Source organism: Miscanthus floridulus, chromosome 5 (assembly GCF_019320115.1).
Source record: "Miscanthus floridulus cultivar M001 chromosome 5, ASM1932011v1, whole genome shotgun sequence".
In the NCBI taxonomy this organism is placed as follows: Eukaryota; Viridiplantae; Streptophyta; class Magnoliopsida; order Poales; family Poaceae; genus Miscanthus; species Miscanthus floridulus.
In genome coordinates, this window is record NC_089584.1 from 122,682,545 (window position 1) to 122,705,532 (window position 22,988).

General features: G+C 47.1%; 1 protein-coding gene across 1 annotated transcript; it reads right to left on the bottom strand.

Annotated features, from left to right (window-relative positions):
- Positions 1-4,153: 4,153 nt before the first annotated feature.
- LOC136453367 (uncharacterized) lies at positions 4,154-6,874 on the bottom strand. The gene is made up of 2 exons (XM_066453938.1): positions 5,782-6,874; positions 4,154-5,145 (listed from the first exon to the last, which is right to left on the bottom strand). Exons 1-2 carry the CDS (start codon positions 6,674-6,676, stop codon positions 4,496-4,498), a joined length of 1,545 nt encoding a protein of 514 aa, XP_066310035.1. The 5' UTR covers positions 6,677-6,874; the 3' UTR covers positions 4,154-4,495.
- Between the last annotated feature and the right edge of the window lie 16,114 nt (positions 6,875-22,988).

Below are 22,988 nucleotides of genomic sequence, written 5' to 3' on the forward strand. Positions count from 1 at the left end.
TGCATTAACAAAAAAATGCAGGTTGATGCATACCAATTTGTCACACTTTGGATTGCTGATTTTCAAGTACACTGTTAGTGTTTCCTTAGGTGAAAGGGGGCTTGTTTTGATTTAGAATACATGTACTTATAATTTAGCACAAGCAGGTTGACTGCATTTTGCTATGGCTGGTTAAACATTAAGATGGTCTTCAGGTTTGTTTCTACAGCTAAGTTAATGGAATTAAGAATGAAGGCAAATGAGCTATTTGATCTTATAAGTTGTGAGTCACACAGATTAAAAGGGGATCAAGGTCAGTAGGTCACCATGGAACATGTATAATTTTGTTTTGCATATATTTTTTTTCTTGCACAGCTTTCAAAGTTTTTCTTTGTTAGATTAGATGCCTTTATAGTTTTCTGCCAAGTCTTGTGTTTATTGCAATAGGGGAAAAAACTCAAGATCTAGCTCACCTACCAAAAACGAAGAAAACATAAAGAAGTTAACGTGGGTAGTGTTTGTCGTCCAGAGTCAAATTTTCCATCCAGAGTCAAATTTCCCTAAGTTTGACTGGGGCTGTTGGACACTTCTTTGGCGATGCCAGTGGTGGAGATATAATAATAACTGTGTCGCTTGCTCCAGAGTACTGTTACTAATCAACGTGGGTAGTGTTTGTCATCTACCCATTTGGCGCTACAAACCCCATTACTTTGTTTAGGAAGCCTTGCTGTTGCATATGCAAGAATGCTTATCTAGCTGCTTTTATCTCGTATTTAGTGGCATAGATTTGTGTAGTCGTATGTTTATGCATAGATTGAGTAGAGAACTTAACTAGAGATCCTGGTCACTTCAGTTTCTAAGCTGCTACGATTATGGATGGTCTAGAAGAGGCACAGGAAAAAAAGAAGAAAGTGTCTGCTTAGATACAGGGCTTGTATCTAAAACGGATACAGGGAACTTGTATCTAAAACAGTAAGGATTCAGTTCAAAGTTCTGGAGATTTATTCAATGGTTGTGCCATGGACTCAGTCGTTGGCGTTGAGCGTAAGCTCTGCTCTGAACCTGGAACGCACTGGATGTCTGGATAGTTCATACTCTTTGTATCCAGAATATAAGGTATCTTAGAAATTTTAGGACGTATCACTATAATTGTATTATTAATAGAAATTAATAGTAGATGTGCATATGAATGATGCCATTTTAAACATAGTTGTAGTAGAATCTTTTATAATTTGGTAAGACGAATTTTAAAACGTTTGGATACTTCCTATTTTAGGACCGATGGAGGGAGTATAGAATCATAGTTGAGCACCAGGCATCATGAGGGCCACAACACGCAACTACTGAACATAGGCTACGGAGTAGTATGAGCTTAGCATTTGGTGAATTAACTGGTCTGGTCTCTCGTTGGCCTTAGGCAGCAGCGTGCGTAATCAGCCAAAGCGTTCAGCAGTCCACAAGCAGTTGGGCAGAATAGAGACGCGACAAAACAAAGATGGCTATGCTAAAATACCAGCTGGAGCAAGAATATAGTGGCAGAACAAAGACTCCAGACTTGCAAAATTGTTGTCAGATGTTGTAGGTTTGGCAGGTGGAGACTTTGGGGGCATCCGTAATCGGCGTATCACGATTAGCGAGCGCGCTGGCGCGGAGGAACTGGATTTGAACACGGAATTGTAGGCGCCGTCGTATTGTACGTGCGGTCAAATGCGTGCGAGTGCGGGGGTGCTGGTCGATGGAACACAGGTTAATGCTGCCTGTGCTGCGCAGCTGGTGCCTGTCCAGAACCCTTGATACAAAATGCAGGCATTATTAACCCTGGCGCTTAGCACTATGAGGTGCGTTAATACGGCGTCTGATCAGACAGATTCATCGTTTGATGAGTCGGTAAGCCCCATACCGCTGGTAGGATTTGTTTCTCCAATTTCATACTATGTTTGGTTTAAGTCCAACTATTTTAAAACTCCACTAAATTTTACAAGAATGGTATCTAAATTTATGACTCTGAATAAATGTATTCCATGTTAAATTTAATAATACCTATTAAGTATGATAAATATTAGGAACTTTGTGTATGAATTTGGTTAAATTTCAAATAGTTTGACCTAGTACTATTGTGTGGCATTGCAAAAAAAAAAAAGCAGTCAAGGAAACAAATTTTGAGTGGAAACCGAACAATCGAGCAGTTCGGCTGATGGTTTTTGCGGCTGATAAACCGGCTCATGTTGTTTTGTTGTGAGAGAAAAATACGGATACCATAGACTAATAAATCGGACTTGATAAGTTTAAGCGAACATGACGATTAATATAATCCGGCATGAGCGCGTGCGAGGCAACAGACTTTTGGTTTGATGAATTCCGAACCGAAACCAAACAATACATGGGCGCAATGACTACTCTATTTTGCTCGTATATTTGATTGAAGAGAGAAATTGATTATCACTATAGTTCCGTACAAGTACAATGACGCTACATAATCGCAGGGCACCAGCATTTTGAGAATTGAACTGTGAAGCCGCATCCACACCAACATTTTGATTTCTGAGCGGAATGACGAATCGGACCATTGATGAATGGCGCTCCAGCTGCAGGGCGCAGGGTGCGGCTGCGGCTGCGGCCGTAGGAAAACGCAACGCGCGGGTCAGGCAGGCTCATGGCCCAGAGCTGGCATGGCGTCGGCGTCGCCCCGATCCGCCACTGTTGTCGCAGACGCCGAGACAAAAGGCGCATTGAATGTCCGGTTCAGGCGGCTAGTAACCATCGATGTGACAACGACATGGCGTGGCTGCCCGAATTTTTTATGGGCGTGTTCGCTGGGTGGCCACTCATTTCACTGTTCATTTCACTGTTTATCAAAATCAGCGGAACTGTGTTTTCTCTCACAAAACCAGTCAGTTTCAGTCAAGTTTCATACCAGCAAAATATTTTAGCCCTTTTTTAAAAAAAATCCCACAAATAGACTTCTGGCGAAAAGAATTTAAAAAATGGACTCTTAGCTCGGCGCCATTGATGCTGGTGCCGAGCCAGGCGCCAGTGTCTCTGGTACCGAGCTGCTGGGCACGATGAAAATGCCTGCCAGGGGCTCAACGCCGGTCACTTTGACACCGAGCTTTCTGCCATTTAAAAATGCATACAGTGACATAGACTGACACAGCATATTTAATTGGACTTGCAATTGGGACCTTGCAGCGCGCAGGAAGGACCAGCACTGGCTTGCGGCTTGCGTCTGTCACGACAAGGTTCATTTGTAAGAAAAAATTACAGTATATAGAACAATCATGCTCACCCTGCCCGGCGGGCCGCAATTGCTGTATCGTGGATTATAAGTTAAAATAATATTTTTCTCTTAAACTAAACCATCAAATTAGCTAGCAGTAAATAATTCATGATCCAGCCCAGCCAGCCAAACAGGCTGCCTGTTCGCTGATGCTAAAATTTAGCTGATGTTGATACTTATGTTGAAATGTTGTGAGAGAAAAATATTCAGTCTGATCGCTTGTTGGTTTCAGCCAGGGTTTATCAGCCATGAAACAGTATTTTCTCTCACAATAAACTAGCACCAGCCGAGCTTATCAGCCTAAAAACCAACCAACGAACAGGCTGATTGTTTCATGGCTGAAAAGTAGTTCTGAATAAGCTCAAGCGAATATGACGATTAATATTCTATAAACCTCTTGGTTCCTTCAAATCTTATTTTCCTCCGTGTCACCTTCTTATTGAATTCTTTCTATGTTGCATCTAGTTTCTTATTGACTTTTTTTTTGGCCTATTCGCTTGGAGGAATTCTTAAGAAATTTGAATGGTTTAGAGGAATACTGAAGGAATTTGTGAGAGAAAAATACTGTTCCGAATAAAAAAAAAAAGAGAATCAAACCGGGTTTAAAGGCACGCGAATCTATCCAATGTGTTTGAAACATTGGACGAAATTTGAAACAAGAGATGGACGATGGGGCTATACGCAGCAAGTCAGCATTCAAGAGACCAGTGGTTGCCTGATTGGTAACTTCGTGGTAGAGTTTTTAAACACCAAACACGATGGGGCTATATTGTCTGTTCATGAGAAACGACTAGGCCCCGGCTTACCCATATTCAACTTGTTCGATTTCTTTTTTTAGTTGAAACAGTTTTTTTTTTTCTCACAACCATTTAGCCAGTTTCAGCTAAAATTCTACGAGCCGAACATGGCATATATACAGTGATGAGCTACTCTTTGTGCTGCCCACATCGACACATCTCTCTCCTTCAGGTAGGCGAAGCATGACTGTTGACTGGATCGATGTTGTCTGCTCAGCTGGTCGGAAGCCGACGGTGAACCAGACACCCAAGCAAGCCACGAGCACATGAAGGCACGCACGCACCTGCACAGAAACATGGACAAAAAATACAGCCGACCCAACCGATACCTGTGCTGTGTTACACTAGTAGTAGCTCAGACAACAGAGTAGCAATCGAAACGCACGACGGAGAGAGCGACAGAAGGTGAAAGGACAAAAGAATGGTGTGTTTAGCTAGTTGGCTACGGTTTGCAGATGACCACGAAGCACGGGAGCAGCGCCCTCGGGTTCAGCAGGTACAGCTCCTCGATGTTGGAGTAGGGGCCGACCTTGCCGGCGAGCGAGTCGAAGCCCGTCTGCCCCACGAACTCCTTGAGGTTGTCCAGCGGCTTGTGCACGCGGCCGGCGATGACCCTGCACACCAGCAGCGCCCTGCGCGTGGTAGTGCCCAGCTGCTGGTCAGCTCCGTCGTCGCCGGCCTCGATGGACTCGAACGCGCGGCCGCTGGTGGACGTGGTGAACACACCCACGCCGGCCTTGCCCTCCTTCTTGGCGGAGAAGCCGTGCCGGATGATGCGGCACACGGCGCACTTGTCGGAGGCGCAGAGGCTGGAGGAGCCGCCGCCGCCGAGCGCGCACGAGAGCGTGGCGCCGTGGAAGCGCAGCAGCTCGTTGCCGTCGGCGAGGCAGCGCGGGTGCTTCTTGGGCAGCTTGCTCGCCTTGAGCTTCACGGCCTCGCGGTACTCCTCGAAGCGGGACAGCGTCCGCTGCGTGTTGTGCACCTTGAACACCCGCTCGATCCGAACGCAGCTGCTCTCCGACTTGAGCAGGCTCGTCCGGCAGATGATCTCCACGATCTTCCGCGACGAGTCTCCTTCCACCAGCTCCGTCACTGCACGCACATGTACAACAAGTGGCCGGCTCAGCTACTAGCTCAATGCCGATCAAGAATCCAACTGCTTGCTTAGTCGCTACTCTCAAATCAATCTTCCTCGTTCTGAATTTGCAAGTTGCATTGCGTGAGCAGTAAAAGAAATTGTTCTGAAAGCTTCTGCTTTGCAATCAAGAATCATGCAAATGGCTTGGTGTAAATGAGCATGCAGTACATCTTTATAATGCAGAAAAAGCATGGAGCAATTGCTACAGCCTACGGAACGCAGAATCCACCAGAATCTGATGCTACAGGCTCGCAGTTATTGAAAAAGTTGGGAGCGTGGATTCGCAAAAAAGCAGGCGTTCGGATGAAGAACATGGCGGTGAACCCTGCCGGCCTCTGTACCAGGTAGTTGCAACTTTTTGCGCTGATAAAGATGTGCGGCCGGCACTAGCTAAAGTGCCACCGCCCACCGTGCACCGCCCGGGACCGGAGGCGTGAAGATACACGGGGGAGGAGGGAGGAGGACTGTGTCTGTATGTACCAGTGTACCACTAGGAAAAGGGGCGCTAGCTGATCTGTACGGTGGGAGATGCAAGCAACGCGGCGGATGCAACAGAGATGCATGTGAGCAGCAGTAGGGAGCAGCGTCACCTGCATGCTTGGAGAGGTGGTGCGCCTCCAGCGCCTCCCACTTGCTGAACTGGTCGCCGCACCTGTGGCAGCTGAGCCCACCGGAGGAGCCCTTGCCGGCGCTGTGCTTGGCGGTTTCGTCGCAGGACGCGCGGTGTCCATTGCCGTTCGCCACGGAGCCGTTCCGCTCGAGCAGCATGTTCGGGGACCTCGGTGGCGTGCAGCGCACGATGCCGCCCCGCATGGAGCCGCTGTACGGCAGGCCGTGTCCTCCGGCTCCGGCCCACGCGGGGCCCGGCGTGCCGGGGCGGAGCGTGCCGACGAACGACGACACGACGCCGCCGCCGCCACCGTCGGCGTCGTGCGCGGCGCCGCCGGCGGTGCCCACCCCGACGGCCGCCAGCCCCCCGCAGCCGGCGCCGAAGCCGGTGATCTTGAGCTCGCAGCGGGAGTTGGTGCTGAGCACGACCTCGTGCGCGATGGGGTTGAGGAACTCGCTGCTGCCGATCGACCGCGGACTGCAGCTGCTGGGCGGCTGCCCCGGGTGGCGCTTGCTCCCGTGGATCACGTCCCGCAGGTTGGCGATGGAGCGCGAGCAACCCGACCGCGTGGCGCGCTTGGTGGTGACGATCGACGACAGGTGGCCTCCGCCGCCGCCGACAGCCGCGCCTCGGCCTCCGCCCCCGCCCGCGACGGGTCCGGCCTTGGCGCGCGGCACGTGGACCTCCGACGGCTCGGAGCGGCAGTGCAGCGACCGCTTGAGCGCGAACCACACCGTCGGTGGAGGTGCCTTCCCTGGCGCCGCGGCATTGCCCTCCTCGGCCCGCGCAGGCGCAATACTACCACCGCCGCCACCGCCACCGCCACCCCCACCCCCGAGGGAAGCAGCGGTCGCGCGCCTCCTCCGCTCGCCCATCGCGTCGCGGGCCGTGGCGCGTGAGCTGCGTGACTTGGTCTACTCGGCCGGCCGGTCAGTGCGGCTGGCGGGCGCGGCAGAGCGGCATCCGAAGGAAGCGAGAGCGAGGAAAGCGGACCGGCAATTAAAACCTCTCTGGGAAAGTGTTGGGCTGGGCGGGCGCGCGGCAGTAAAGGCGCACCACCAAACCAAACCAAAACCAACTGCTCGGCTCGGGGCTCTGCTGCCCAGCTCTATGCTGCTGTTTGCCTGGCAACGACCTCAATGAGACGAGAGCGGTGGGTTTTTGCGCGCCGCGCGACCTGTGACTCGGCGGGGCTCACGCTCACCAGCTCGACAGCGAGGTTAGTTCTCGCTTCTCCGGCGTCTGGCCTGGCCAACCATACAAAAACGAAACGAGAGGCGCGAGGGACGCCAGAACGGGGACAATGGCCGACACGTAACAACAAATCTTCAACTGTAACGAGGCGTAGGCGGGTGGGAGAGGAGCGAGGGGAGCGGGACCGCGGGCGTGATGGGACCCCGCGGGCTGAGGTGCTCAAAGACATGCAGCCTGTAACTACATCTATCTGGCTTGGCTTATCAGCCAGTCAACAGTGTTTTTCCTCTCACACCAAACCAGCCAGCAGTACTTTCAGTCATGGCTTATAAGCCAGTCCAGCCGAAACGAACAGGCTGATGCGACCCCGCGGTGCGCCCTAGCCAAAGCCAGGACTATAAATGTATATGCAGTCCGAGGCACAACGACTCCGACATGAAGCACGCAATTTTTGCCCAGACCAATGCACAGCACGCCTCGATGGTCAACAGGCCCAGGCTGGCCCCGGTCCGAGGGAGCAGGCCATGCCTGGGCCGCTGCTCAGGCCCGTGGGTTGGCACGGCACGACCCGGCCTTCGATGGTCGGCCCGGCCTCCCCCTCTCCCTTCTCACTCCTCCCTCCCCAAGGCCCAGCGCGGCCCACCACTCACTCCCCGACGTCCCCGCCTCCCCCCATCATATATAAGCACACACCGTAGCGGCTCTCCCTCACACCCCTAACCCTAGCTCATTTCATCCCCTCGCGTTACTCTCGTCTCTCCTCGCTCTCGCGGTCTCACCCTCACAGTCTTGGCTCCGTCCTCCTCGACTCCGGTGAGGTGACCTCGACGATCTGCCTGCCACCGGCGAGCAGCTCCCTACTCCTCCTACCTAATCCCCTTCCTGCTCTCTTTCCGCCTCTCCCTTCTCCCTATCCCCATCTCCCCTCTAGATCGTGGTGATTATATGAGTTCGTGTCCCCGTCTGCCCCCCTCTGTCGCTCGCCGTCCTTCTAACCGGTGTGTCGTCTTCTCTGGGTGACCATCATCTTCTCCGACATCGGGCTCCGGTTGCGCAGGTACAACCCTAACCCTAAACCTAACCCTAACCCTCCTCTTCTTCCATGTCTTTACGTAGGTCGGTAGCCGATGCGTCGTCCTCTAGCTGTGGCATAGAGCGACCAAGGCAGCCCCGCACCCCGTTGAGGAACGGTGCTGGAGAGCCCTTCGCGATCGAGGGCGCCATGGCTGGTGCTGATGACAAGATCGTCTGGCCGCTCACCGGCAACAACGATCTGATCGCAGTAGGTCTGGCACCTGAGGACGACGACGACACCCAAGAGAACGCTGCTGCCTTGTTCGGTAACCATGTCGGTAGCGGCTCTGCTGCTCCGATCGATCTGGATGGCGGTGGTGGTGAAAGGGCGACAACAACTGGGACCCCGGTCTGCTTCAACGGCTCAACTCCATATGTTGTTGGTACTAGTGTCTCTTCTGGACCTGGTGTTGGTAAGCGTAAATCTGCTGTGTGGGCTGATTTTGATGAGATCTATGAGACTATAAATGGTAGAAAATCTACACTAAAGCTACCTGTAAAATGTGTAAGCATACTTTGTTTGCTAGATCTAATACTAGCACTGGGCATTCGAAGAGGTGTCAGAAATCTTGTAGGGCAGAAAACTGAAGCTGTTAGGGTTCAGTCTAGGCTTGCTTATAATACTGATGGTTCTATGCATAACTAGGACAATCAACCTGATGTTGCTAGATCTGAATTGTGTCGCTTGATTGCTAGGCTTGATTTGTTGTTAGGTATTGGTGACACAGAGGCCTGGGAGGATTACATTGTTCGTGCTCATAACCATAGGTTTGTTAAAGTATCTAGACAGACCATCACTAGATATCTGAGTAAACTGTTTACTGAATGTCGTAATATGCTTAAGAATTCTATGTTGTCTGCTGCTTCCTCTATTGCTCTAACATAAGACATTTGGTCTGGTAATGCTAAGGAGGATTACAATAGTATTGTTCATTTTGTTAGCGCTGATTGAGAGTTACAGAAAAAAGGTTATTGGGCTTAGGTTGATTGAGGTGAAACATACTGGTGAAAATATTGCTGAAAGAGTTGCTTGTGTGGTTGAAGGAGTTTGGTCTCATTGATAAGGTTTTCTCTATAACTCTAGACGATGCTTCTTCTAATGCTAAGGCTATGAAAACTTTGACACATATGTTTGCTGGTTATTTGGATCCTGATCCTACACCTGAGCCTGTTGATCCTTCTAAGCGTAAGTACAGTCTTGTGCATCAACGTTGTGCTTGTTATATCATTAATCTGATTGTAAAATCTGGTTTAAAGAGATTCAAATCTTACACAGAAGATTTTAGAACTGATATTAACTTCTTAAATTTCTCTAATCAAATAATTGCTATGTTTAAGAACTACTATACTGCTCAGGGTGTTAGACCTGAAAAGTTTGGCTTAGATATAGATGTTAGATGGAATGTTACATATCTTATGCTCAAACACTTGGTTCCATATAAACATGTTTTTGCCTGAACTATGGAGATGCTGGCCTATATAAAGGATTAGGAGTTGGAAAAAAGCAGATTACAATATGCTGTTGACAACCAAGAGCTGGAGAACTCATTCAAGAATATATACCTCGATGAAGATGTAGATGGGGCTGCTGGTACTGCTGGTTCATCTAGGGCTGGGGCTGGTTCATCTAGGGCTAGTACATCTAGAGCTGTTGATAATTAATTTGTTATCTCTATTTTATATCTGTCATCTGTGACTGTGACTATGTGACTTGGGACCTTTGAACAATGATGGAAGACTTATTAAGAGCTTGTGCTGCACTCTTTTTTCATTTCTAAGGTTTCTCATAAGGGATGAGTTTTACCAAGAAAGGTTTTTAATGAGGCAGCATTGCACAAACAACTTAGTTATTTTAATTCTCTTGTCTCCTTTGGTTGCTTTTGTTAGAAACTTAGAATTGAGAATATGTGACTGTGATCAGTTTATTACTTGTGAATGTGAAATACTGAATTGTGAATGAATTGTGAAAATAGAGAAGTGCTAGATGAGAGAAACAGTTTGAGGTGTTTTAATGGCACCGGGCTGTGGGCTGGCACGACCCGCAGATTTGGCAGTGCTTACCAGGCCAGCACGCCACGGATTTCGGCCCGTAGGGCTGTGCTTGGGCTGAAGGATAGGCACGATACCCGGAGGGGCACGGCATGCCGTGCCAGCTCATCTCCTACGGGTCGTGCTTGGCCCGGGCTGGGCTGGGCCGGGCCGACCCGTTTGCCAACTATAGCCAGGACTACTTGTACCCATGGTGGTCGCCGCTTCGCCTTAGGGCGTGTTTGGCTCGGCTCTTCGGGGCTCCGGCTCCTCCATGCAGCGACTGTGCAACCCTATAGATCACTGTAGTGACTAAAAATTGCTCCGGCTCCTATACAAATGAACATGGATTGAGAAGGAGCTGCCGCCGGAGCTATGTTTGTGGTGCTCCGCCGGCTCCATCACAGTACCCATACAGTGGCAGAGCCAGAGCCGACGCGAGCTCCACCAAACGCGCCCTTAGGATAGCCTGAGTTTCCATGCTGTTTGATTGACGCTGACGATTTTATTTTGTCTGTAATAGATCCTGGTGTACTCCTATGAGCTAGTAGCGCATTGATCAATTGATTGCGTTACTGCTGGTATTTTGCAACGATTACTGTGTGTTAGTGCTAAAATTGTGCATGTGCGGGTGACGTGAGGTATAAAAAAAGAGCAGAACGCGGGCTGAGTTTTCGGTCAATAAACATTAATTTTTTTCTCCCGCCAAATAGCCCATGCTTTCGGGCGTAGCTTATCGGTCCAGCTAAGAGGGCACAGCGAAAAGGGCACAGGTATCAACGTTCGAAAGGCAGTCTCAAGGCTCGAACGCGTCCATAAATGCGCTTTCACTGCCCTGCCTAGGTTCGCTAAAACAATCGCCCTGCGTTTGGTTACCGCATTTGCTCCTGCGATTCCGCTACAGGACCTACTACAGCGTTTGCCTGCCAAGACTGTCCTGAAATCAGCTACTCCTACCGAGCAATGCAACTAGAACAGCCCGTAAGCTGCGGCCTGCGGGCCATGGGTGACAGCGATATTGAGGCTCCAAACCGCCACTTGTGACTCGAGCTGGGTCGTGTTTTTCATGACAAAGCAAGAAAGAAAGGTGCCATGGTGTTAGCTAGGCCATTCATGCCGAGTTCAATGTGCTCTCTGCTTTTCATGACTGGTACCGGTACTACACCACTGCTGGTACTGGTGGCAGCACGGAGCGCTGTAAACTTGGCTCATGGCTTCTGCAGACACTTGGCACTATTCGCAGGTTATTAATCATGATTCATGCATGCAAGAACTACCGGAGAGAGTGCCCGTAGCCTTCTTGCTACTGTGCGCACCTGCCGCAGTGCCGCCTGCGTGGAGTAAAACCCAAGCGACGGCCCTGTGAAGTGAGTGAAATGAAATAATGAATGAATGGAAGAGAAACTGTGTTCACTTATACTTAGGCCCTGTTTAGATCCCACCCAAAAACCAAAAAATTTTAAGATTTTCCGTCACATCAAATCTTGCGGCATATGTATGGAGCATTAAATGTAGGTAAAAAGAATAACTAATTGCACAGTTTGCCTGTAATTGGCGAGACGAATCTTTTAAGCCTAAATAGTCCATAATTGAACAATTTTTACCAAATACAAACGAAAATGCTACAGTAGCCAAAAGCCAAAAATTTTCGGAACTAAATGCGGCCTTAAGCACAGGAAGGAAGGAATTGAAGTCGGCCAGATCTTTCAGAGCTCCGATCCACGCACTCGTCGTCGCCAGGTTTTAGCATAATCGATGGTAGTCTAGTCCCCAAGTAATCGTAGCCGTAATAGTGCCTAATCTGTCATCATTTCAGGGCAGGACTGGTAGACAAATTCGCTGAAATTGGCCGGTGCTGTAAAAGGTCGCCCAAATCTCCTGAATCATTTCAAAGCTCTTCCGTTTCTGAGGAACATTGCTTAGAGGGTGCAGCATCATTGTGCACGCGACGACTGCTTCTAAAAAGTTTTTGGAGACGTGGAACCAAAATGAATGTCACGGCGGCATCACAGTCAAGGTCATCGTGTCGTCGTTGATGGCAACGGTTAGGACTAATCAACGTCCTACTAATGATGTACCGTAGTAGCACTAGTGGTGGACCGGTGGTAGTACTCGCTCGACAGTTACGAGAGGACCTGTGCATCATCAGTGCATGGATGCATGCATTCAAGACACGCTCGCTGGGGCAGCCTTCTTCCCGCACAAATGCACAATGATGCGCATCCGGCATTCAGGTGGAGTACGTATCGTACGCGTAGAAAGCCGGTTGTTACTGTTACCTAGCGTACACGTGAGCACGGCGACGCGAAAACGAAGAATGGGGCACACATTGGTTGGCATCGGCACTCGGTCGGTTTCATAAACTACAGTGGTGTAAAAGTTGTCGCGCACTTTATTTTTGGCACTCAGCACAGCAGCACTTCCTCGGCTGTCGCTCTGTCTCTCGGCTTATAAGGTATATTTTTTTAATCAACAAATAATATTTTTTTTTCGCAACAAATCGACTAACGGTGCAACAAATCGGCTGTATGCTTTGGGACACGGCTACTAGCCTACTGGCTACTAGGGCGAAGGACCAGGGCTACTGCTGTTCGTCGGCACCAGCCACCAGTCCTCCAGTCCGTCACGTGGATCTCGAAACGCCAGAGCCGGAAGGTAGCGTCACTCCACTTCCACTAGAAAGCCACGCGCCACTCTTTTGTTGGCTTCTGTGGAACACGGAAACTTATGGATACTACGGGCTTATGGATACTACGGGCTGAGCTGGTGACTCTGTGTCATGGGTTGGTATGTGAGCTGATAAATTTGATCGGTGAGAGAAAAATACTATTGGCTGACTGATAAGCTCTGGCTAAAACCAACGAGCAAGTAGACTGTATATATCATGTTCTTATGCTCTTAGTTAATGCCTAATTTAGATCCTAATCGTAATTAAATATATAGTAGAACATTGAAATTGCAAGTTTACCAGAGATGGTATTGCTTATTTTTATGAGCTATTAGCTTATCATAACAATTACATGAACTTATCCAAAAAAAAGTTACAATGACGTAATGAACAGCTTATGAAGAAAATGTGGAATGAACTAGCTCTATGTATTCCTGGATAAGTTCCTGAAAAAGAAAAAAAAGATCAAGAAATAGCCATTAAACTCTATATTATTTTTATGGCGGCAAGGACGAGTTGTAAAATTGAAAACTTGTTTTCCAAGTTGGTCTTTTAGGTTTAGTCTGTTTGTACAGTAAAATTGTAAGGAGTACTCAATTGTAAATTATGCAGCAGCTTCAATTAATCTAATTGGAGAGATCTATCTGATAACCATCACATACCATATAAACTGGGTGTTTTTTTTCTCGTGAGGAAAAAGTTACAGAAATATCAAAATGAGGAGCTATACTAGCTGGGTTGTTTTCTCAGGAGAGAGCTCATTGGTAATCAGGTTGCGAAGCATATAAGCTGAAACTAACATAGTAATATTATGGACCCATCATTTGGCACGATCAGAGCAGTAAGTATATGTTAACAAAAAGTAACTACATGCAGTGCATTTCTCTAACTGTAAAATATGTACATTTGCCTAATGGCATCGAAAAGGCATATATACAGCTTAATCAAGTAACCTTTAGAAGCTAGACTTACCCAACTTTCTTGAGAATTCCAATCATTGTTCTTTCTTGTTCTCATACTGGAAAGGCAGCATCAGTGTTTGGATCATTTTTTTTTTTTGCGGCGAAATCACTCCTGAAGAAGAGGATGAAGGTAGAATGCTACCTTCATAAATCTCCATATAATATACCACGATGGCTAGATCAAATACAAGAAAAACATAAGCCATAATAAGGCAAGCACAATGGTATGCAGTAGGAATCTCCAATTTCAGACTGTGTTGAACCAATGTTCCACCTATCTGCTTCCACATCCCCCGCACTTCAAAAACCCAACCACACAAGCGCCAAGGCCTCTGCCTCTGAAACGAAAACACTGGGACTTTGCTAGTGCACGTATATGAGGTCTCAAGTCCCAGACATGCAGCAACCTCCTCAAGGTGAAGATACAGACCAGTGACAGTGAAGATCTTTTTTAGATAAAGGAAAATAATCCGGACTCTACATTCATGCATGGATGTATATAGCCCAAAGACCAGTGAGGATGTGTTGCAAGGTTACCATATATACAATATCCTCTCCTTTTGGCACAAAGATATGGTATATAATAGAAAGAGATGGTTAAGCACATGGTCTGTAGGCGCTGTGAATGAGAAACAGGTGGGGAGCAGCACGTTAGAACTTTTTTAAAAAAAACAACCATCTTCTGTTTTTTAAGGGATTTGTGCATTGATAAGTATGAAACAGCTTCAACTGCACTCCTGCTCACCTGCTGAGAGCAAGGCATATTTTGAACACTTAGTGTGTATCCAACACTTGCAAATGCATTTGATTGTCCGGAAGGAATCAGGGTATAATATTTATGCATTCTCAGATCTCAATCATTCCAGCTATCAGGGTATCAGCAAAACTAAGACATGGAGGTTTAGCAAATGGAAGTTTTATGGTTTAGATGAGGTATCATCTTCAGCCAAGTCACCAATGAACTCTAATTCACGATTGCTTTTATGACATAAATTCGTTTCATAGAAAGGGAAAAATAAATTGCAATACCAAATTGTGACAAATTAGAGCTAAGTGATCATGACCAAGAAAGCAGCGTATGCAGGAGGACAAAAGCTTATAGAATTATGTCAGGGTAGAGGGTACTATTATGGGTTTTTCCCTGGAGGAATACTAACAGGGAAGCATCTCAAACTATTGCTAAAACCAACTTTCAAATGTTCTACACGGGAGGCGCAAAACATTAAAAGGTACTGAGTTTCAGAGGTAAATATTAGAACTCCAAAATACATTCTAATGAGCAATTGCTTTATTAATCAATTCCTATGATTTGGGTGCAGCTATCGGAATGCATTAGTGATTGCTAAGGGAGGGTGTCCATATGTGAGAGCATATCTGTTTGGTATCTGTGCTGATAAGCCCGACTAATGCTGATTTGTTATGAGAGAAAAATACTACGAAGATGCGTTGTACGTGCAGTGCGATAACCAACAAGCGAACATGCGCTGTATGTGAGAGGAAAACAACTCGTTGTCGTTGCTGTACTTCGCTTGCCCGCGTGCTACCAGCGCTGTATGTGCAGTGCGGTAACCACTGCTTGCACGACAGGATGCTGGGCACTACCCTGTTCCGACCTAATCTAGCATCAACGGACTCATGTGCATGTGCATCATGATTCAGTCCGACACATCACGATTCAGTCCACGCCATCAGCCGAATCGACCAGAATCATGCAAATATGGAGAAGGAAAATAAATCCTTCTATGTGCAACAAGATGATTACGAAATTAGATTAGAAAACAAAGAGATTGATAAGCAGTTTGGAGTGATAGATTGATCTCTAATCCTAAACTGGGACCAACGGCCCAGTTGGGCCTTTGATCTGTGTCCTGATCGGGGGCGCCCAGCCCACTATGGCTGGAGGGCCCCTGTCACACTGCGCAATAAATAGAGGTGTGACGGGGCGCCCAGCCCACTGCTCAAGTCACGAGGTTCGCCTGAGCCGAGCTCCACACTGAAACCTAAACCATAATCCGATCTAGAGGGACGCAGCCAGTGACGGGAAGCCACTAGCCGCGTCACCCCGCTCCACCGACGTCGACGGCTTCATCGACCTCTTCCCCGAACGTCGCTGCCCGTGCACAGACTTCACCGACGAACGAGATGGCCGACGCCTCTGGATCGACTCCCTCTGCAGTGTCAGGTTTGACACGTCCATCTTCTACCCCTCTCTTTTTCTTTTGTTCTACCTACTGTTACTGCACTAGTAGATGTTCTAGGGTTCATGATTTCATTCAACAGCAAGTAGACATGCTAGTTCTATGCCTATAGATCTCGTTCAAGTTCTAACATTGGTACCAGAGCCTCGTTTGGGTATAGATCTAGCCTATCAGATTAGATCCGTTCGGATCTGAGAAAAGAACAGAGGGTTCGATCCGTTTTCGGATTGAAACCCTAACCCTAATCGGAAAAACGAACCCTAACCCGTTGGGAAGAAGAACAGTGAACGAAACCCTAACCCTAACCAAACCATAATCTCGATCCTAACCCCATCCCCAATCCTAAATCGGATAGATCCGAGAAAAAAAGGAAAATCAAAGAAAAAAGGGGAAGAGGCCTACCTCGCCGCCGTACCGTGTTGTCACCTCGTCGGCACGCGGGCGGGTGCTCGGGCAAAGGGCACCGCGGCCAGGCCGCTCGACGACGGCGCGCTCACCCGCTGGGGAGCGCGCGAGCCGGCGAGAGGGCCGACGATGGCGCCATCATCGTCTCCGTGCCATCGCGGGGCCAAGACAGAAGAGGAGGTGAAGTGGATAGCACCGCCGCCCAGACCGCTCGACGGCAGCGTGCTCACCCGCTGGGGAGCACGCACGCCGGCGAGGGGACCGGCAACGGCGCTATCATCGCGCTTGCTTTCACTCGGCTGCTCGGTGCTGCTGCACTGAGGAGAGAACGGAGCAAGGCGAAGAGAGAGAAAGGCCATCAGAGAATGAAGCTAGGGTTTCCTGGGGTCGCCACGGTTTATTTCGAGCGAAACGCGCGCGCGATCGTGAGATCTCAGATGAACGGCCAGCGTTGATCGGACCGGCGTCCGGCCCATGCGGGAGCGCGCGCGCGGGTGGCTTTGCCGGCCCAAGCCCAGTGAAAGCATCTAGGCCCCTAGTTGGATTTCGGTGATTAATGTCAATACAAGATTACTTTGACTAACGTGTGTTTTGCAGAGGCAATTAAGTTAGGTCATGGTAATGGAGATCGATTGGGCAATCGAGGTTGTCATGCCCCTATGATGGAAATCGTTTCGGTTTTCAAAGGATGGACGGCAAGGTTAAGGATAACTAGTTCTAAGTGTCAATTGAAGTTGGAGAGACACTTAGAGTAGTTTAGGACTTTGTTTTTCCTTTGGCCGTACTATTAAGGGGGGTATAGACGGATAGCTTGACCTAGTTGAGTCTAGTGAGTTAGGTGTGGTGCACACTTGTTAAAACTAGCTCTAGGTAGCTCCTATGAATGCCTAAGATCCTTTAGAGCAAACTTCATTCACAAATGATCGAGAGTTGGAAGTGAATGGAGGGTCAAATACTGACCGGACGCTGGCTCCGGTACGACCGGACGCTGGCCGCAGGGTCCGGTCAGTTCATTTGACCGAGGAGAACAAGTCTGGTGTGACCGAACGCTGGAAGGTCAATGTGACCGGACGCTGAGGGCCAGCGTCCGGTCGACTCCAGTAAGGGTCTATACTTGAGAAAGTGTGACCGGACGCGTCCGGTCAGTGCTGACCGGACCCTGAGTATCCAGCGTCCGGTCGAGTACAGTAAGCATCCAAGAGCGACCGGACGCGTCCGGTCAGTACTGACCGGACCCTGACAGCGTCCGGTCATCACTTGAAAACTGTTGCGCGGGTTGAACTGACCGGAGCGTCCGGTCAAAATGATCGGAGCGTCCGATCATCCCGCAGAAGCTCATAATGGTTCGTTTTTCAGGCTGCCTTATAAATAGAAGCTCCACTCATGTGTGGAGTAACTTTTGCTCATTCCAACAGCTGAGAAACACATTTGTGAGTGCCAAGAAGAGCAAGGTCCTAGTGAGGTGTTTGTGATTTGAGAATCCAAGAGAGTAGCCTCACTAGCAAATCGAGAGTAGCAAAGTGTGCATCCATCTTCTCATTAGGCTTCGTGTGGTCAAGTGAGAGTTCGTGCTTGTTACTCTTGGTGATCGCCATCACCTAGACGGCTTGGTGGTGATTGGGAGCTTGGTGATCACCCGGCGGAGCTTGTGGGTGACCCAACTCAAGTTGTGAGCGGCTTTGGGTGATTCGCCGCGACGGAGTGTCGAAGAATCAACCCGTAGAGAGCACTTGATCCTTGCGCGGATCAAGGGGGAGCTACACCCTTGCGCGGGTGCTCCAACGAGGACTAGTGGAGAGTGGCGACTCTCCGATACCTCGGCAAAACATCGCCGCGCCCCTCTCTCCATTTACTTTGAGCATTTACTTTAAGTATTTACTTTGAGCAATTCAATACTTGTCTTTACATTCATAGAATTGCTATGCTAGAGTAAGTTTGGAACATAGGTTGCAAGTCTTTTGTGCGTTAATTTGATAGAAACACTTTTCTAGGCACAAGGGGTTAATTGGGCTATCCGTAGGATTTGATTATTGCAAGAGAATTTAGAATTAGCCCAATTCACCCCCCCTCTTGGGCATCTTGATCCTTTCAATTGGTATCAGAGCCTCGTGCTCACGTTTTTAAGCTTAATCGCTTAGAGCAAGATGTCTCACGGGGATGGACCTCCTCCTATCTTTGAGGGAGATGATTTTCCATATTGGAAAATTCGCATGGAGGCATACCTAGAAGCTCTAGACGTTGGAATTCTTAGAGCCGCCTCTCAAGGGTTCCCAACACCCAAGAATGCCGCACAACTTCAAGGCAATGAAGTGAACTATGAAAAATGGAATGCAAAGGCTCGCAACACCATCTTTAGAGGCCTTTGCAAAGATGTGTTCAATCGTGTAAGGAACCACAAAGACGCCCATGCACTATGGTCGGACGTTTGTGCGCTCCATGAGGGAACCAAGAGTGAGCGTGAGGAACGCTATCATCTTGTAATTAAAAAGCTAAATTCTTTTGAGATGTTTCCCAAAGAAAGTGCTAATGAGATGTATTCACGTTTGAATATTCTTGTAGAGGAAGTCAATGGGCTTGGACTTACTCAAATGTCGCCATCCGACGTTGTGAGAAAGATTTTGAGTGTCCTCCCCATTGACAAATATGGCCATATTATGACCGTGCTACACCAAGGTGATCTTTCCACCGCTACACCGACACAAATCTTGGGAAAGATCAATGCTCATGAGATGTACATGCACATCACCCCACAAGATGGCCCATCCTCTATAAAGAAGAAAGAGAAGGACTTAGCATTCAAAGCTAGCCAAGATAAGGGCAAAGCAAGACTTGAGTATGAGAGCTCAAGTGATGAAGATGATGAAGAAAGCCTTGCTCTCATAGTGAAGAAGACCGCCAAGATGCTAAAGAAGCTAAACAAGAGTGGCATCAAGTTTGACGGCAAGAAGAAGAAGTTCTTCACTAGCTCAAGAAGAAAGCCAATCTCCGAGATGGATTGCTACAATTGTGGCGAACTTGGCCATCTAGCTCATCAATGTACAAAGCCCAAGAAAGACAAATTCAAGAACAAGGGCAAGAAAGATGATTCAAGCAATAAAGATGAAGATGAGAAGAAAAAGAACAAGCCATACAAGAAGAGAGATGGCAAAAAGAGGGACTTCTACAAGAAGAAGAAGAGTGGCAAGGCCTACATTGTCGGTGATTGGCTCACGGACATTGATTCATCAAGTGGATCATCCGATGATGATAGTGACAATGAGAAGGTGGCCGCCATTGCTATTGATCTTGCATCCTCACCGCCACCATCGCCATCATCCTCTACACACCTATGCCTTATGGCCAAGGGTGAACGCAAGGTAACTAAGAGTGATGATAGTAGTGATGATGAGCAAGCTAGTGATGATGATAGCGATAGCGATGATGATTCACCTACATATGATGATCTTGTCAAAATATTAAGAAAATACACTAAGATCATTAGAAAAAGTAGAGCTACAAATGAAAAACTTGATGCTAAAAATGATTCACTCTTAGCTAAGTGTGATACATTGGAAAAGACTAATGATGAGCTCAAAGAAACAAATGATTCTATATCATCCAAACTCAAGGAGCTCAAATCTTTTAAGAAAGAGCTTAAAGATAAACATGATAAACTTGAGTGGGTGCACAATGAGCTTATCACTAGTCACAACAAGCTAAAAGATGAATACACTACTCTTAAGATTAATAATGATATTCTTGTTATTGCACAAGAATTCTTACCAAATGAGCCACATGATGCTACTAACCATGTTGTTAAGATTGATATAGCTACCTCATGTGATGATTTAATTGGTGAGAGCATTGAGCATGGATCTAGTAGCAAAGGCAAGCAAGTGGTTGAGTGCAATGACTATGATGAGTATGTCAAGCTCAAGAGTGACAATGAGAAGCTCATGAAAGATCTTGAAGAGATGAAAAGTCACAACACCATTGTGCTAGAAACTCTTGATCATGACAAAGAGTTGATCCTTAAGAATGAGAAGCTCAAAGAAGAAAACAAGAAACTCAAGGAAGAAAAGAACAATGATATTCTCAAGGAAGAGAACAAGAAGCTCAAGATAGAGAAAGAGCATCTCAAGGTGGGATTGAGCAAGTTTGCTAGAGGCAAGCATCTCCAAAGTGAGCTACTCATGAATACCGTCATGAAGATGGATAGAAGTGGCATTGGATATATGGCAAGTGTAGAGAAGAAGAAGGCTCAAGCTCAACACCAACAATCAAAGCCAAAGCCAAAGCCAAAGAGATGTTTTGAGTGTGGACAAGAAGGCCACTTTGCTCATGAGTGTCAAACTCCATCACCACAACCCTTGCCCAAGCATGCTAGACCTTTTGCTTTCAATGCTCACTATATGCTTAGAAAAGATTCTAGTGGAAAGATAAAAGTCATGTTCTTAGGACCCCCAACAAGAGTAGGCCTAAGAAGATTTGGGTGGCTAAGTCACTTGTTGAGAAGGTGAAGGGCCCTCAACAAGTTTGGATTCCTAAAGTTTGAATCTCATGTGTGTAGGTGAACTACAAGACCGGTGGAAGTCATTGGGTTATTGATAGTGGTTGCACTCAACATATGACCGGTGATCCTCGTATGTTCACCTCACTAGATGAAGAGGTAGATGGACAAGAGAAAATAACATTTGGAGATAATTCAAAGGGCAAGGTTAAAGGATTAGGCAAAGTGGCAATATCAAATGATCATTCCATCTCCAATGTGCTCTATGTTGCTTCATTGAGCTTCAACTTGCTATCTGTTGGGTAATTGTGTGATCTTGGTTTTCAATGCTTATTCACCGAGAAGGAGATTGTTGTATCCAAGGTAGATGACAATCAAGTGATATTCAATGGATTTAGATACAACAACTTATATTTAGTTGACTTCACCTCCGAAGATGCAAACTTGAAGACTTGCCTATTCACCAAAACCACACTTGGGTGGCTATGGCATAGAAGACTTGCTTATGTTGGGATGAGCTCACTCAAGAAGCTTATGAAAAATGATTTGGTGGGAGGGTTGAAGGATGTGAAGTTTGAGAAGGACAAGCTTTGTAGTGCATGTCAAGCCGGCAAGCAAGTTGCAAACACTCATCCAACCAAAGCTTTCATGTCAACCACAAGAGTGCTAGAACTCCTACACATGGATTTATTTGGACCAACAACATACAAGAGTTTGGGAGGAAATCTCTATTGTCTTGTGATTGTGGATGACTATTCAAGGTATACATGGGTGTTCTTCCTTCATGACAAATCCGAAGTTGCATCTTGTTTCAAGAAGTTTGCCAAGAGAGCTCAAAATGAATTTGAAGTGAAGCTCAAGAAGATAAGAAGTGACAATGGCAAAGAGTTTGACAATACAAACATAGAAGCTTATTGTGATGAAGTTGGAATTAAACATGAAGTCTCCGCAACCTATACTCCTCAACAAAATGGTGTAGTTGAGAGGAAGAACCGGACTTTGATCACTCTTACAAGGACAATGCTAGATGAGTACAACACCCCCGAAGCTCTATGGGCGGAAGCAATCAACACCACATGTTATGCATCCAACCGCCTATTTCTTCAAAAGTTCCTTGTCAAGACATCGTATGAGTTGCTCAATGGGAAGAAGCCGGACGTCTCATTCTTTAGGGTGTTTGGTTGTAAGTGCTACATCTACAAGAAGCGACAACACCTAGGGAAGTTTCAAAGACGTTGTGATATAGGTTTTCTTGTTGGTTACTCATTGAAGTCCAAAGCATATAGAGTATTTAATCATGCCACCAGCTTGGTTGAAGAAACATATGATGTGGAATTTGATGAATCTAACGGCTCCTAAGGAGCACATGAGAATCTTGATGATGTAGGTGATAAACCATTGAGGGAGGCTATGAAGAATATTCCGGTGGGAGACATCAAGCCAAAAGATGATGATGATGATGTACAAGTCATTAACCAACCTTCTTCATCAAATGTACCACAAGATGGTGAAAAAGATGGGAGAGTGGAAAATGAAGATACTCATATCTCCCATGAGCAATTGGTGGTACAAGCACAAGATGTTGATGCTCCACAACCTCCTCCTCAAGTGGTCAATAGAAGAAATACACCTCTCCTACAAGATCATCCTCAAGATCTCATCATAGGGAGTCCATCAAAGGGTGTAATGACTCGATCTCAAAAACTTACTTCATTTATTGCTCATCACTCTTTTGTCTCTTGCTATGAGCCTACCAAGGTAGAAGAAGCTCTTAAAGATCCGGATTGGATCAATGCCATGCATGAAGAGTTGAACAACTTCACTCGAAATGAAGTTTGGACTCTTGAAGAGCGACCAAAAGGTGCAAGAGTCATTGGAACGAAGTGGGTGTTCCGCAACAAGCAAGATGATCAAGGTGTTATTGTGAGGAACAAGGCAAGACTAGTTGCAAAGGGGTTCTCTCAAGTTGAAGGCTTGGATTTTGGAGAGACCTTTGCATCGGTTGCAAGATTAGAAGTCATTCGTATCCTACTTGCATATGCATCACATCATGAAATGAAACTATATCAAATGGATGTGAAAAGTGCATTCTTAAATGGCTTTATTAATGAACTAGTCTATGTTGATCAACCTCCCGAGTTTGAAGACCCTAGATATCCTAATCATGTT

What these genes read in the sequence shown, in the direction of transcription:
- LOC136453367 (XM_066453938.1), bottom strand. Translation starts at nt 6,676, where the DNA reads ATGGGCGAGCGGAGGAGGCGCGCGACCGCTGCTTCCCTCGGGGGTGGG. An exon ending in CCACCTCTCCAAGCATGCAG is followed by an intron (nt 5,146 to 5,781) that starts GTGACGCTGCTC and finishes ATGTGCGTGCAG; the next exon opens with TGACGGAGCTGGTGGAAGGA.